The following is a 12,945-nucleotide window of genomic DNA, read 5'->3' on the forward strand; positions in this document are numbered from 1 at the left end:
CCCTCCCTCCCTCTTTTCTTCTTTCTCTTCTTCCTATCTTTTTCTTTCTGTTTCTTTTTCTCTTCCTTCACATCTTTCCTTTTCCCTTTCCTTCCTTCTCTCCTTCTTTCTATGAATCTGCCCCCTCTTCCTCCCTTCTGTCTACATAGATGTTTATACACATATACATCTCTATATATTATGTGATGTATGTGTTGGGTGTACACATATTTATGTATGTTAAATGTGTACACATGTACATACGTTTTTTTATATCACACATACATACACACACACACTGCCCTATAGAGCACCCCCCCCTTGTAACCAGGAAGTACAGCTTAATAAAACAAGGCAAGTCTAACAGTGTATGCCCCATTCTGCTCCCATGTTCCACCACCTCTCTGGGAAGAGGAGGCAGGCTTGCTTCCCCTTTTCCTGAAATCACGGTTAGTAGCTGCATAGACTGGGTTCTTCATTCAGGGCTATTTTCTTATACGTTTATGCAGTCGTTGCGTGAATTACTCCCAGCATCAGTTGATCCAAGTCTTCCTAGGTTTCTCTGACTTCCTTGTATTCTCTGTAAGTTCTCCCAGCACTGTGTCGTTAAGCCATTTGTCCAGCCACGCTTGCCTTTTCTCTTGGCAGGGCCACCTCCATGACCGCTATGGACACCTTGTGACCATTTACACCAAACTTCTGCTGACCAAGATCTCCTTCCATCTCAAGGTAACTGGCTTTCTAGACTCTGCGGGCCAGGAGGGAGGGGGCCTGCTGGGGTCTTCTCAGCCCAGTTTCAGAGTTCCTCAGGTTAGGGCAGAAGGAAGGGTCCAGCTACATCTGTAGACCCCTCAGGTGCTCCTACGCCCCCACGTTGTCATCGCTCCTCCATCTTCCCAACCATTTCCTCCAGTTAGACATTGGCAAAGGGACATGAAGAAACCAGGGCCATCATAAAACTGGACAGAAGCCTCAGCCCACTGTCCCCTTCAAAGTGTCATGTCAGTGCTGGTCAGGGAAGAGTGATTGAGCCCATTCCCCAGCATCCAGACAGGTTCAGAAGGTGGGAAAGGAAATGAGCACTTATTAGGCACCTATTGTGTGCTGGGTACACAATAGGTGCTTTAAAAGTACACACAAAGGAGGCAACTAGGTGGTGCAGTGGATAAAGCACTGGCCCTGGATTTAGGAGGACCTGAGTTCAAATTTGGCACTTACTAGCTGTGTGACCCTGGGCAAGTCACTTAAATCTCATTGCCCTGAGGGGGAAAAGTGCACACAAAATCCTGGAAGGTTGATGTTGTTATCATTCCTATTTTAGAGTTGAAGAAACTGAGTCTGAGAGAGCTTAAGTGACTTGCCCAGGATCAAACAGCTATTAAGTCTAAGGCCAGTTTTGAATTCAGGTCTTCCTGACTTCACCTAGTGGAGAGAGAGTGTTGGACTTTAGGGTTAGCAAGACCTAGGTTCAAATCCCACTTCAGACACTTGCTCTCTGTGTGTCCTTGGGCAAGTCACTTGTCTCAATTTCCCCATCTGTGAAATAAGGGGCTTGAATGCAATGGTTCAGTTCAAAATCTACCATCCTGTTATGTTTGATTCTAAGCTATTTGAGAAGGATTCTGTTATTTCTCAGCTTTGTTTCCCTAGTACCTCACATGGAGCCTTGTTTTTGTTTTTGTTTTTGCTTCTCAACCCTTTAAAAAACATTTTATTGATACATTTGTTTCAATACATCATGGAAATTCCCATTATACTTATAATTGATGTTTCTCCCACCCCTATACTATCCATGATAAGTAAAACTTTAGACCAATAATTACTTGAAGCCAAAGTTGTAACAAGGGTGAGACAGCTGGGGCTTTTCCCATGGCACTGAAATTTAGAAGGCATGAATAGTGCTTGCACTCCTTCAGTAGGCTAGAAATAATTGAGTTTAGCAGCCAGCTAGCAAGAATAATTAGCCTTATCCTTCCCTGCCCCTCCCACCCATTCCAGATGAGCTTCTCCCTGCCACCATAATGACAGCCTCCCCAACAGCAGCATGCTGGGGGCCTGGGCTCTGTACCAGGGAGGCTGGCGTCCCAGGTTCTCTGTCTGTCCCACTCCTAGGCCTGGTGTCTCAAGGTTTTTCTTATACCCCAATGGAATTTGTTTTAAAATGTTTATTTGAGGGTGGATTTCATGCTACTTGGACATTATTATCCCCATTTTACAGATGAGGAAACTAGGATAAATAGAGCTTAAGTGACTTGTCCAGGATCACACAACTAGCCAGTGTGTGATACTGGATTTGAACTCAGCTATTCCTGATTCCAGGCACAGTTCTCTATCCACTGAGCCACCTGGCTGCCTCGAAATGAAGATATCTACAAAGTAATGAAATGTGAGATCGTTTGGGAGGGAGGGCACTGACAGGGAAAGTTTCATGCAGATGTTAAAGAAGAAATAGGGGCAGCTAGGTGGCGCAGATATTCAGATCCTTTTTTTTTTTTTTGGCAGGGCAATGAGGGTTAAGTGACTTCTCCAGGATAACATAGCTAGTAAGTGTCAAGTGTCTGAGGCCAAATTTGAACTCAGGTCCTCCTAAATCCAGGGCCAGTGGTCTATCCACTGTGCCACCTAGCTGTGACCCTGGGCAAGTCACTTAACCCTCATTGTTCCACCAAAAAAAAAGAAGAAGAAGAAGAAGAAATAGGTAATTTTGTTTTTTGTGGGGAGGAGATGCTAATGGTTGGAGGGAGCAGAACCTCAGGTAGAAAGTAGTATTTGAGCTAAGCTCCGAAGGGCACCAGGGGATCCAAGACGTGGAGATGAGGAGAGAAAGCCTGACACACATGGGCAACGACCTGTGCAAACACATGGAGGTGGGAGATGGCCAGGAATTATAAATGTATTGTTTTGGTTTTTCTCCTCCTGAGTTCACCTTGCATTGGTAAATGTTTGTATTTAATTTACTATAGTGTTTTTGTTTTTTGTTTTTTGTTTTTGAGGGCAATGAGGGTTAAGTGACTTGCCCAGGGTCAACACAGCTAGTGTTAAGTGTCTGAGGCTGGATTTGAACTCAGATCCTCCTGAATCCAAGGTCAGTGCTTTATCCACTGCACCACCTAGCTGCCTACTGTAGTGTTTTAAGAAGCTGCACTTGACTTTAGAATCTGGATGTCCTTTCTGGAGTTGCGCCTGGCCCTCCTGGTCAGTGTGTACTTCCTGGCCGTGTTTGATTGGCCTTGGGAGCCAGCACAGTGGTTTATCCTGCTGGAGCTGCCCAAGAGGCTGATGAGATCTGGGACAGGGCTAGGCTTCCTCTAGGGATGTGGGACAGAGGGGCGGCATGAGGCTTCTGAGTCACAGCCCAACCCCACTCACTCTCTCTCTCTCTCTCTCTCTCTCTCTCTCTCTCTCTCTCTCTCTCTCTCTCTCCCCCCCCCTTCTCTCCCCCCTTCTCTTCCCCTTTCCTCTCCTCTCTCCCTCTCTCCTCTCTCTCTCCCTCCTCTCTCTGTCTCTCCTCTCTGTCTCCCCCCTCTACCCTTTTCTCTTTCCCCTCTTTCCTTTCTTCTCACTCTCTCTTCTCTTTATCTCTTCCTTCTCTCTCCCTCTCCTCTCTTTCTCCCCTCTTTCCTCTTTCTTCTCACTCTCTCCCTTCTCTCTCCCTCTCCCTCCCCTCCTCTCCTCTCCTCTCCTCTCCTTCTTCCTCTCTCTCACCACCCCCTCTCTCGGCAGCACCCACAATTCCCCCCTGGCCTGGAGGTGACCGATGAGGTGCTGGAAAAAGCAGCTGGGACAGATGTCAACAACATGTGAGTTTTCTAAGGGCTCTGGGACTTGGCCACCAAGGGTGAGGCCGCATGAGGGCCTGGGGCAGGGGCAGAGGAGGGGGGTTTCTTTGGGCGCACAGTCTCTGAGACAGAAGGAAGTGATGCTGGACTCATCCGTCATCTAGACGTGTTTATGGGCCCACTCATTCATCTTACAAAATGTTCTGCTTCCCCTGGTGTTTCCCTGCTTGTTGTCCTGGGGCCCTCAGAGCTTCCCTCAGAGCCGTTCCCACAGGCTCCTTCGGCCTCCTCTTAACCAATGACACACATGTGCTGGCCAACGATGCATCTGTGTAAATGAAAGAGGACAGGGATCTACCCTGGGCAGCTCCTTGGCCCCAGATGGGCTCATACCAAGCTCCAAAAAGGAGAACAGTGCTGGATACAGAGTCAGGAAGAGCTGGTTTTACATTCTACCTGTTCTGCTTCCTAACGGTGTGACCCTGGGCAAGTCACTCACCCTCTCTCTGCCTCAGTTTCCTTATCTGTAACCTGGGGATAATAACGGCAGCTCCCTCCCAGGGCTGTTGTGAAAAATCAAACGAGATAATATCTGTGAAGTGCTTTGCAAACCTTAGAACAGTTGTGGTGGTGATGATGCCCCTGCTCTTTCCTGACTGTGTGAAGTGGGCAAGTCACTTTTCTCACATTTAACATCGGAATCATCCCAGCACTTACCTGACCAGGCTGTCTGCTGGGAGGCTCAGAGGAGGGTTTGTCAACTTAGGTGCTCTGTCAGTGGCAGTTATCCTAGAGAAGGGAAACATCCCTTCTGGCCTTTTCTAGCCCTAAAGCCCGGGGCCTCTGGACAGAAAGGGGCCAGAGAGCTGAGACCAGGAGAGAGCTAGGCTAAGAAGGGCCTGAAGGATCCGGGCCATTGGGAGGAGAGGAGAACCCCAGACTCCCAGGAACCTGGTCACTGGCCTCCTCCCAAATCCAGCCATCAACGAGCTTGGGGAACTCTGCCCTTAGCTTTTCTTTTCTTTTTTTTTAATTTTTAATTTTTTTATTTTTGCAGGGCAATGAGGGTTAAGTGACTTGCCCAGAGTCACACAGCTAGTTAGTGTCAAGTGTATGAGACCGGATTTGAACTCAGGTCCTCCTGAATCCAGGGCTGGTGCTTTATCCACTGCACCACCTAGCTGCCCCCTGCCCTTAGCTTTTTTTTTTTTGGTGAGGCAATTGGGGTTAAGTGACTTGCCCAGGGTCACACAGCTAGTAAGTGTCAAGTGTCTGAGGCTGGATTTGAACTCAGGTCCTCCTGAATCCAGGGCTGGTGCTCTATCCACTGTGCCACCTAGCTGCCCCCCTGTCCTTAGGTTTTAACAACAGCAGCACCAGTAGCAGCCACTCCAGAGCCCAGAGAACCTTAGAATGTCTCTGATGCTCATGGTGGTGTAGCCTGGGTGGCTTCCTAGGGAAGGGAGGGCTTCCAAGTCAGCCCCCTTTGACTGATGCTTGAATCCTCACTGAGAGCCACAGAGGAGCATTTCATGGATGGGAAACTGAAAGATAATAACTCAGAGATATCAAGTGACTTGACCAGTGTTACTCAGACAGAAAACATCTGAGGCAGGATTTGAACCCAGGCCTTTAACTCCAAATCCAGTACTGTTTGCACCATGCTAGGCTGCCTCATACTTAGGAAACACACACACACACACACACACACACAGAATCTCTTTCCCTCTTCTTTCTGTCTCCTCTCTTTTCTCTGTCTCTTCTCTTTCTTCTCTCTGTCTTCTCTTTCTCTTTCTCTCTCTCCTCTTTCTCCTCTCTCTCTTCTCTCTTTACTCTCTCTGTCCTCTCTCTCGCTTATTCTCCTCTTCTCTCTGTCTCCTCTCTTTCTTTCTCTGTCTTCTCTCTCTCTGTCTCTCTCTCCTCTCTTTCTTCTTTCTTTCTTTACTCTCTCTGTCCTCTCTCTTATTCGCCTCTTCTCTCTCTGTCTCTTTCTTGTAAACTTAGTTATGAAGTTTTAAGAAAGTTTTATTTAGGGGGCAGCTAGGTGGCACAATGGATAAAGCACCAGCCCTGGATTCAGGAGTACCTGAGTTCAAATCCAGCTTCAGATGCTTGACACTTACTAGCTGTGTGACCCTGGGCAAGTCACTTAACCCTCATTGCCCCACAAAAAAAAAAAGAAAGAAAGTTTTATTTATGCCTTTTGTTTTTACATAACAAATTATTTTCAAATCACTCTGTCTTATTTTCCTTTGTAACAAGGTAAAAATGTGGTAAGGTAGGAAGAGCAGAATGGATTTGGAATGAAAAGACCTGAGTTCAGATCTCACCTCTGATGTTGACTTCCTATGTGGTCTTGAGCAAATCACTGAAGCTCCCTAGGCCTCATTTTCCTCATATAAAATAACAGGGTTTGACAAGATGGCCTATAACGACCCTTTGAGTGCTCTAGAGTTATTACCCTGAGCAAAGTCAGCTAGCCAATGTGCACACCATTCTGTATCCATAGGCCCCTAACTGGACTAGATGATCCCTAAGTTCCCTTCCACTTATACATCTTGAATCCCCCGACCTGTGCAGCCCCCACTAGGCTATACCACCACAGGCCTGGCCTCCCCCAATCCTGTTCTCATCTTTCTCTCGGTCTTTAGATTTCAGCTCACCGTGGAGATGTTTGATTATATGGACTGCGAGCTGAAGCTCTCGGAATCAGGTGAGCCCTCCCAGGAATGGTGATCCAAGGTCCGGGTTTCTTGGATTCCCAGAGTTAGGATTGGGGCTGGGGTGGGGAGAGAAGAAAGAGGGTATGTTGCCAGCCCTGTTAGCTCAGCCCTGAATCCGTACAAAGCAGTGAGTATGTGAGGCCCAGGTAAAGGAGGGACAGCATCTCCTCTCCTGGGAGCAGGTTGGACAGATTTCCAGGAAGGTTGTTCACTAGGCCACATTTCCCAGGATGGCAGCCTCTGCTATACTCTCCCTCTCAGACAAGGACAAAAAGATGCAGGTTACTCCTTCAGGCCCCCGATCAAGCAAATAAGCCAGGGAACCTTAATGCTGATGACTGCCTGACATGGTGTGGTCAGAGGGCTAGACATGGAGACAGGAAGTCCTGGAATGGAATGGAGACTTAGTAGTGTGTTCCCAAGAAAATCATTTCCCTTTTTCCATGCCTCAGTTTCCTCATTTATACAATGGGGATAATAATAGCACCTACCAGACACAGGGCTGTGAGGTTCACACTTAAGTAGCTAAATCCAACCTCAGACACTTACATAGCTGTGTGACCCTGAGCAAGTGACTTAACCTCTCTGTGCTTCACTCTCCTCATCTATAAAATTGGGATGATAATAGCACCCTACCTCCCAGGGTTATTATGAGGACCAAATGAGATAACCTAGTTGAAGTGCTCTGTGAACCTTAAAATGCTATCAAGGGGCAGCTAGGTGGAGCAGTGGATAAAGCACTGGCCTTGGATTCAGGAGTACCTGAGTTCAAATCCAGCCTCAGACACTTGACACTTACTAGCTGTGTGACCCTGGGCAAGTTACTTAACCCTCATTGCCCCACCAAAAAAACAAAACAAAACAAAAAAAACCCCGCTATCTAAATGTTAGCTATCATTCCATGGAGATAATGTATAGAGAGTATTTTGTTAAAAAACCAAAAAGATACTAGTCAGTTCCCTCAAGGACTACATTTGAACATGGTCCTATCTGATAAAGACCAAGAAAGGAAAGAGGCAGACGAGACAGAGAGAGGCCTGAGCGAGTTTATAGGATCAACTTCTTCCCCTGTCCCTAGCAGCAGGCATCCATGTTCAGACTTTCCCAGGCAGAAGGGCAGGAACAGCAGCCCTGGGGGGAAGCTTCCTTAGTTTGACCTGCCTGGGCCCAGACAGAGTAATTGGGATTTTTTAGGTGGCAACTTCAAAGCCATTTGTGGCGATTCAGTTTTGTTTTAAAGAGGAAGGGAAGGGGCAGCTAGATAAAGCACTGGCCCTGGATTCAGGAGGACCTGAGTTCAAATCCGGCCTCAGACACTTGACACTTACTAGCTATGTGATCCTGGGCACTTAACCCTCATTGCCCTGCAAAACAAAACAAAACAAAAAAATTTAAAAATTAAAAAATAAAATAAAGAGGAAGGGAAGAGGCAAATTGGGCTTGGGGTTGGAGGTGCCTTTTGCCCTATACAGTGACATTTGTGGGATCTGGAGAGGACAAGAGTGTCTGGTTGGCTCTCCCATAGGCCTGGGAGCTGTGGCCCGGAATAGTCACAGAGCTGGGAGGGACCCCAGAAGCTATCTCATCCCACCCATCCCTGACCAGGAATTCCCCTCCACCACATACCTGATAAGCCCTTCTCTGCTTGAAGACCTCCAATGATGGGGAACCCACAACCTCTTACATCTGTCCACTCCCCTTTGGGAAGGCTCTGGTTGTTGGGAAGCTGGTCCTCATCGAACTAGTGCCCAGGCACATAGTAGGTGCCTGATAGATGTTCATTGATTGATTACTCCATTGCAGCTTGCCCCACATTGCTCCTGGGTCTGTCCTCTTGAGCCAAGTAAAGTTAGTCTAATCCCTCATCTTGGCTCCCAAGTGGGCTGAACTGGGGACGCAAGTGTCCCATCCATGCCTTTGATACCTTGCAGACAGCCTGGACTTGGAGTTGGGAAGACCTGGGTTCAAATTCTATTTATTACATGACTTTGGACAAGTCACTTCGTTTCCCTGGGCCTCAGTTTCCTTTTCTGTAAAACGAGGGCCTCGGGCTAGATGAAGTTCCATCTGACTGTAGCTAGAGTATGCTAAGAGCCCTTGGCTACCTGCTCCTCCCCCTGCCCTCTTACCGAGGCTTTCTCGTTTGTCAGTCTTCCGACAGCTCAACACAGCCATCGCCGTGTCTCAGATGGCATCGGGCCAGTGCCGCCTGGCCCCCCTCATCCAGGTGATCCAGGACTGCAGCCACCTCTACCACTATACAGTCAAGCTCATGTTCAAACTCCACTCCTGTGAGTCCTCCTTGCTTCTCTCTCAGCCTCCCTGACTCCTCTCTCTGCGGTCTCAAGTCCCCCCGGGGTTTGCCATCCATGCAAGTGGCGGGCCTCAGGGCCTGGTTCAAGGTTCCATGAGAGCCTTCCAAGCCTGGATGAATGGGTTAGGCGAGGCAGCTCCCGCCAACCTCATTTATCCATCTCCTACTTTGTAGATTATAGGGGGCTACTGTTTTTTTAGCCCTCCCTGAGCCTGAGCTCCCCCTCCTTCTTACTCACAAACACAGCCATGCCCCTCTGACCACAAAGCCATCAGCATGAGCTCCTGAACTGTAGGCTCATTTTGATGACTTGATTTTAGTATTATTAATGACTTAGTAACATTAATAACTCCATAACTTAATTTTAATATTAACCCATGCCAAGCATTTATTTTTTAATAAACATCGTTTTCTTAATTGCATAGTGCACTCCAAAGACAGCTAGGAATTAGGTTTGAATCATCTACCATTTTTGTAATACCTGTATCACCTCTGCCTTCCGTTATCACAGATAATTAATAAGTGTTTGTTGAGTGAAAGAATAATTGAGAATTGGCTGTTAAGTTCATGTCAATTTAGCAGACGGTCACTGAACACCAGTAAAAAAAGAATGCTGGGCTCTGAATTAGGCCAGACCTGCCTTTGAATTCTTCCTCTGAACACTGTTTCTCTGTGACCCAGGAGAGGTCATTTCTCTTCTCTGGAACCTCAGTATATTCATCTGTAAAAGGGACGTAATGATACATGTGATATCTGCGTCCCAGAATTGTTGTGATGCTCAAAGGAGAGAGGGCAGCTAGGTGGTACAGTGGATAGAGCACCAGACCTAGAGTCAGAAAGACTCCTCTTCACGAGTTCAAATCTGGCCTCAGGCACTTAGTAGCTGAGTGACCCTTGGCAAGTCACTTCACCCTCATCTGTAAAATGAGCTGGAGAAGGAAATGGCACAACACTCCAGGATCTTTGCCAAGAAAACCCCAAATGGGATCATGAAGAGTCAAGACAGGATTGAACATCAAAGAAGAGAGCTTACGGGAAGCATTTTGCAAACTTTAAAGTACCATAGATGTAGTGGTGGTGTTGTTAATAGCCCACCTGCCTGGACAGTAAGTTGAGGGTTTTTATAACCAAGTTATTACTATTTGCCAGGCCCAGAGCTGATCACTGGGTATATAGAGACAGACTGCGACAGTCCCTGACCCTCAGAGATGGGCTATAGTTGTCATCATCCCCTTTTTCCACTACAGAGATGGAGAGGCAAGGGAGGGAGGAGAAGGGCTTTGTGTGGGAGTTGGGTGGGGCCAGGTGGATTCCTGTTGGGGTCTCCATCCTCCCACCCCCAGTGGCTCCATAGAAGTTGACATGATGCCTTCATGTCTAAAGCAAATGCATTTGCAACATGTGGTTAGTGGTAAGAGCATCGGACCAGGAGGTTATCCTGGTTGAAAGTCAGCAGAGCATGACAGGTAGATTCATGGACCTAGAGACAGGAAGACCTGGGTTCAGATCCCACTTCTGACACTAGCTGTGCAGTTAGGAGCCTCACATTCTGAATCTAGAAAATGGAGGTAATGAATACCCTGTGCTCAGCATGGCATACTGATAGGGCTCCAGCCTTGGATCAAAGAAGACCTTGATTCAAGTCCTGGCCATGGCACATTCTGGCTCTGTGACCCTGAGCCAAGGTACTTAACCATTCTTAGCCTCAGTTTACTTATCTGTAAAATGGGAATTATGATACCTGGAATACCTTCAAGTCAGCATTCATGAGTATTACTATTGGGAGAACCCAAAGTCCTATGGTTGGCTTCAGTACTTACTGGCCACGTGCCCTAGGACCCATCACTATTTTTATCTGAGTCTCAATTTCCTGATCTATAAGATGGAGGAGGTAATATAAATAAGATTGTAAATGTATATAAAGTGTCATTCTCGCTCACCCAGGTCTGCCAGCCGACACACTACAGGGACACAGGGATCGTTTCCACGAGCAGTTTCACAGGTAACAGGAAAGAGCAATGCCCTATGGCACGTACAAGAGAAAAGTGGTCTGGGTTGCCCTCTTTGGCTCCTGACCTGACCCCCCTACTGTGGGGGTTCCAGGAAGGGGGAGGTATTGGGATTTGATAGGTCAGCACTTGTATGAAGGAGGCCTGTGTACAGGCTTCCCATCATGTTTGGAACACACTCGGTCCTCACCACCACCTCATAGAATCCTGGGTTCCTCTGAGGCTCAGCTCATGAGCCACCTCCTCTGGGAAGCCTTTCCTAATCCTCTTCATCTGTTAGTTCTCTATCCTCAAATGATCACATATATCTGAGGCTCTTCACAGTTTTTGTATCACGATCCTCTCTGGCCATCTGGCGGAGCCCTTCTCAGAATAAAGTTTTAAGTAACTAAAATAAAATATGTAACATTACAAAAAGAAAAGCCATATGTTGAAATAAAACTATAAAAATATTTTTAAAAACAAGTTCAGGGGCAGCTAGGTGGCACAGTGGATAGAGCACCGGCCCTGGAGTCAGGAGTACCTGGGTTCAAATCCGGCCTCAGACACTTAACACTTACTAGCTGTGTGACCCTGGGTAAGTCACTTAACCCCAATTGCCTCACTAAAACAAAACAAAACAAAACAAAAAACAAAAAAAGTTCACTCACCTCTGGTCAGGAACCCTTATCTGCATACATTCTGTTTTGTGTCCCTACCCCACAGTAGACTATAAGCATCTTGAGGACAGGAACTAGTTCATCTTTTTTATCTTTGTATCTCCAGTGCCTAGCACCATTTCTTGGGCATGGCAGTTGCTTAATCAATGCCTGTTTGAATTGAGTTCATTTTGAAGTATAGAAGAAGAAATCTTGAACATTAAAGGAGAAAATAATAAACTGAAAAACTAAAGGCAGGTTCTTTCAGAGTGCTAATAATAATTATAAACCTTTATCTAACCTCATTGAAAAGAAAAAGGAAGAGGAGCAGCTAGGTGGTGCAGTGGATAGAGCACCGGCCCTGGAGTCAGGAGGACCTGAGTTCAAATCCGGCCTCAGACACTTGACACTTACTAGCTGTGTGACCCTGGGCAAGTCACTTAACCCCAGTTGCCTCACCAAAAAAAAAAAAGAAAGAAAGAAAAGAAAAAGGAAGAAAATCAAACTACTAAATAAAAAAAAAATGAACAAGGATAAATTGCATTGGAACTCCTTATTCTGCTAGTTATATCCCAGACCCCTTTGGCAGTCAGTCTGATGAAGCCTATGAACCCCTTCTCAGAATCATGTTTTTACATGCACAAAAATAAAATACACAAGATTACAGAGGAAACCAATTATATTGAAATGCAGTTGCTAAAATGTAAAAAAAAAAAAAGTTCACAGACCCCAGGTGAAGAAGCCCTGCTCTAATCTAACCCATCCAGTTTCTAACCATCAACCTCTCTCTATCCATAGCCTCAGAAACTTTTTCCGGAGGGCCTCAGACATGCTTTACTTCAAGCGCCTCATCCAGATTCCTCGGCTGCCAGAGGTATCTTTGCTCCTCTCCCTGAAAGCGGCAGTAGACCCTTAAATGAGGCTGTGAGGTGCTGACCCTGGCTAAGTGCAACACAGGGATCTGTCCTTCCCTCCAGTTAGGGTGCCCAGAGATCCCCAAGCAAGTAGGGTGGGATGGATTTTGGATTCTCAGCTCTAGGAAGGGATTTGTCATTTCAGGTGGTTCTGAGATAGAGTTAGGGGAACAGTGAGTGACAAGTGACTGAGACCAGGCCATACAAAGATGAGTTGAAGATTGTGGAGCCACTTAGCCTGGAGAAGAGAAGATTTTGGGGACCATGTGAGCTGTCTTCAGATATCCAAAGGGCTGTTGGATATGAGAGGGATTGGTCTTGTTCTAATGGGTCTAGACAACAGAACCAGGAGCTATGCGGGGGAAGGGTGCGGGGACAGATTTTGGCTGGGTGTCAGGAGTATCTTCCTCCCAAGGTAGAATGAGCTGCCTTGTGGTGGGGTCCTGGGTTCCTGTCTTTAAGAAGTGGTGGGTTGGTTAACCATTTCTTGGAAATGTTGTTGAGTATACTCTTTACCAAAAAAGTGCATTGATGTCTTGTTTTTTAACACCACTTTGATTTCCAAATATGCTCCTCCCCTCTACCCTTC

General features: G+C 46.7%; 1 protein-coding gene across 1 annotated transcript in view; it reads left to right on the top strand.

The window, feature by feature from the left end:
• HIP1R (huntingtin interacting protein 1 related) overlaps window positions 1-12,945 on the top strand; it is a 79,568-nt gene that overhangs the window by 41,608 nt on the left and 25,015 nt on the right. Inside the window, 6 exon segments of the mRNA XM_043989392.1 lie at window positions 628-708; window positions 3,703-3,779; window positions 6,410-6,471; window positions 8,632-8,772; window positions 10,740-10,797; window positions 12,241-12,316. Of these exon segments, the coding sequence (XP_043845327.1) occupies window positions 628-708; window positions 3,703-3,779; window positions 6,410-6,471; window positions 8,632-8,772; window positions 10,740-10,797; window positions 12,241-12,316 (495 nt within the window).

The sequence above is a fragment of the Dromiciops gliroides genome, chromosome 1, assembly GCF_019393635.1.
Source record: "Dromiciops gliroides isolate mDroGli1 chromosome 1, mDroGli1.pri, whole genome shotgun sequence".
Taxonomy (NCBI): Eukaryota; Metazoa; Chordata; class Mammalia; order Microbiotheria; family Microbiotheriidae; genus Dromiciops; species Dromiciops gliroides.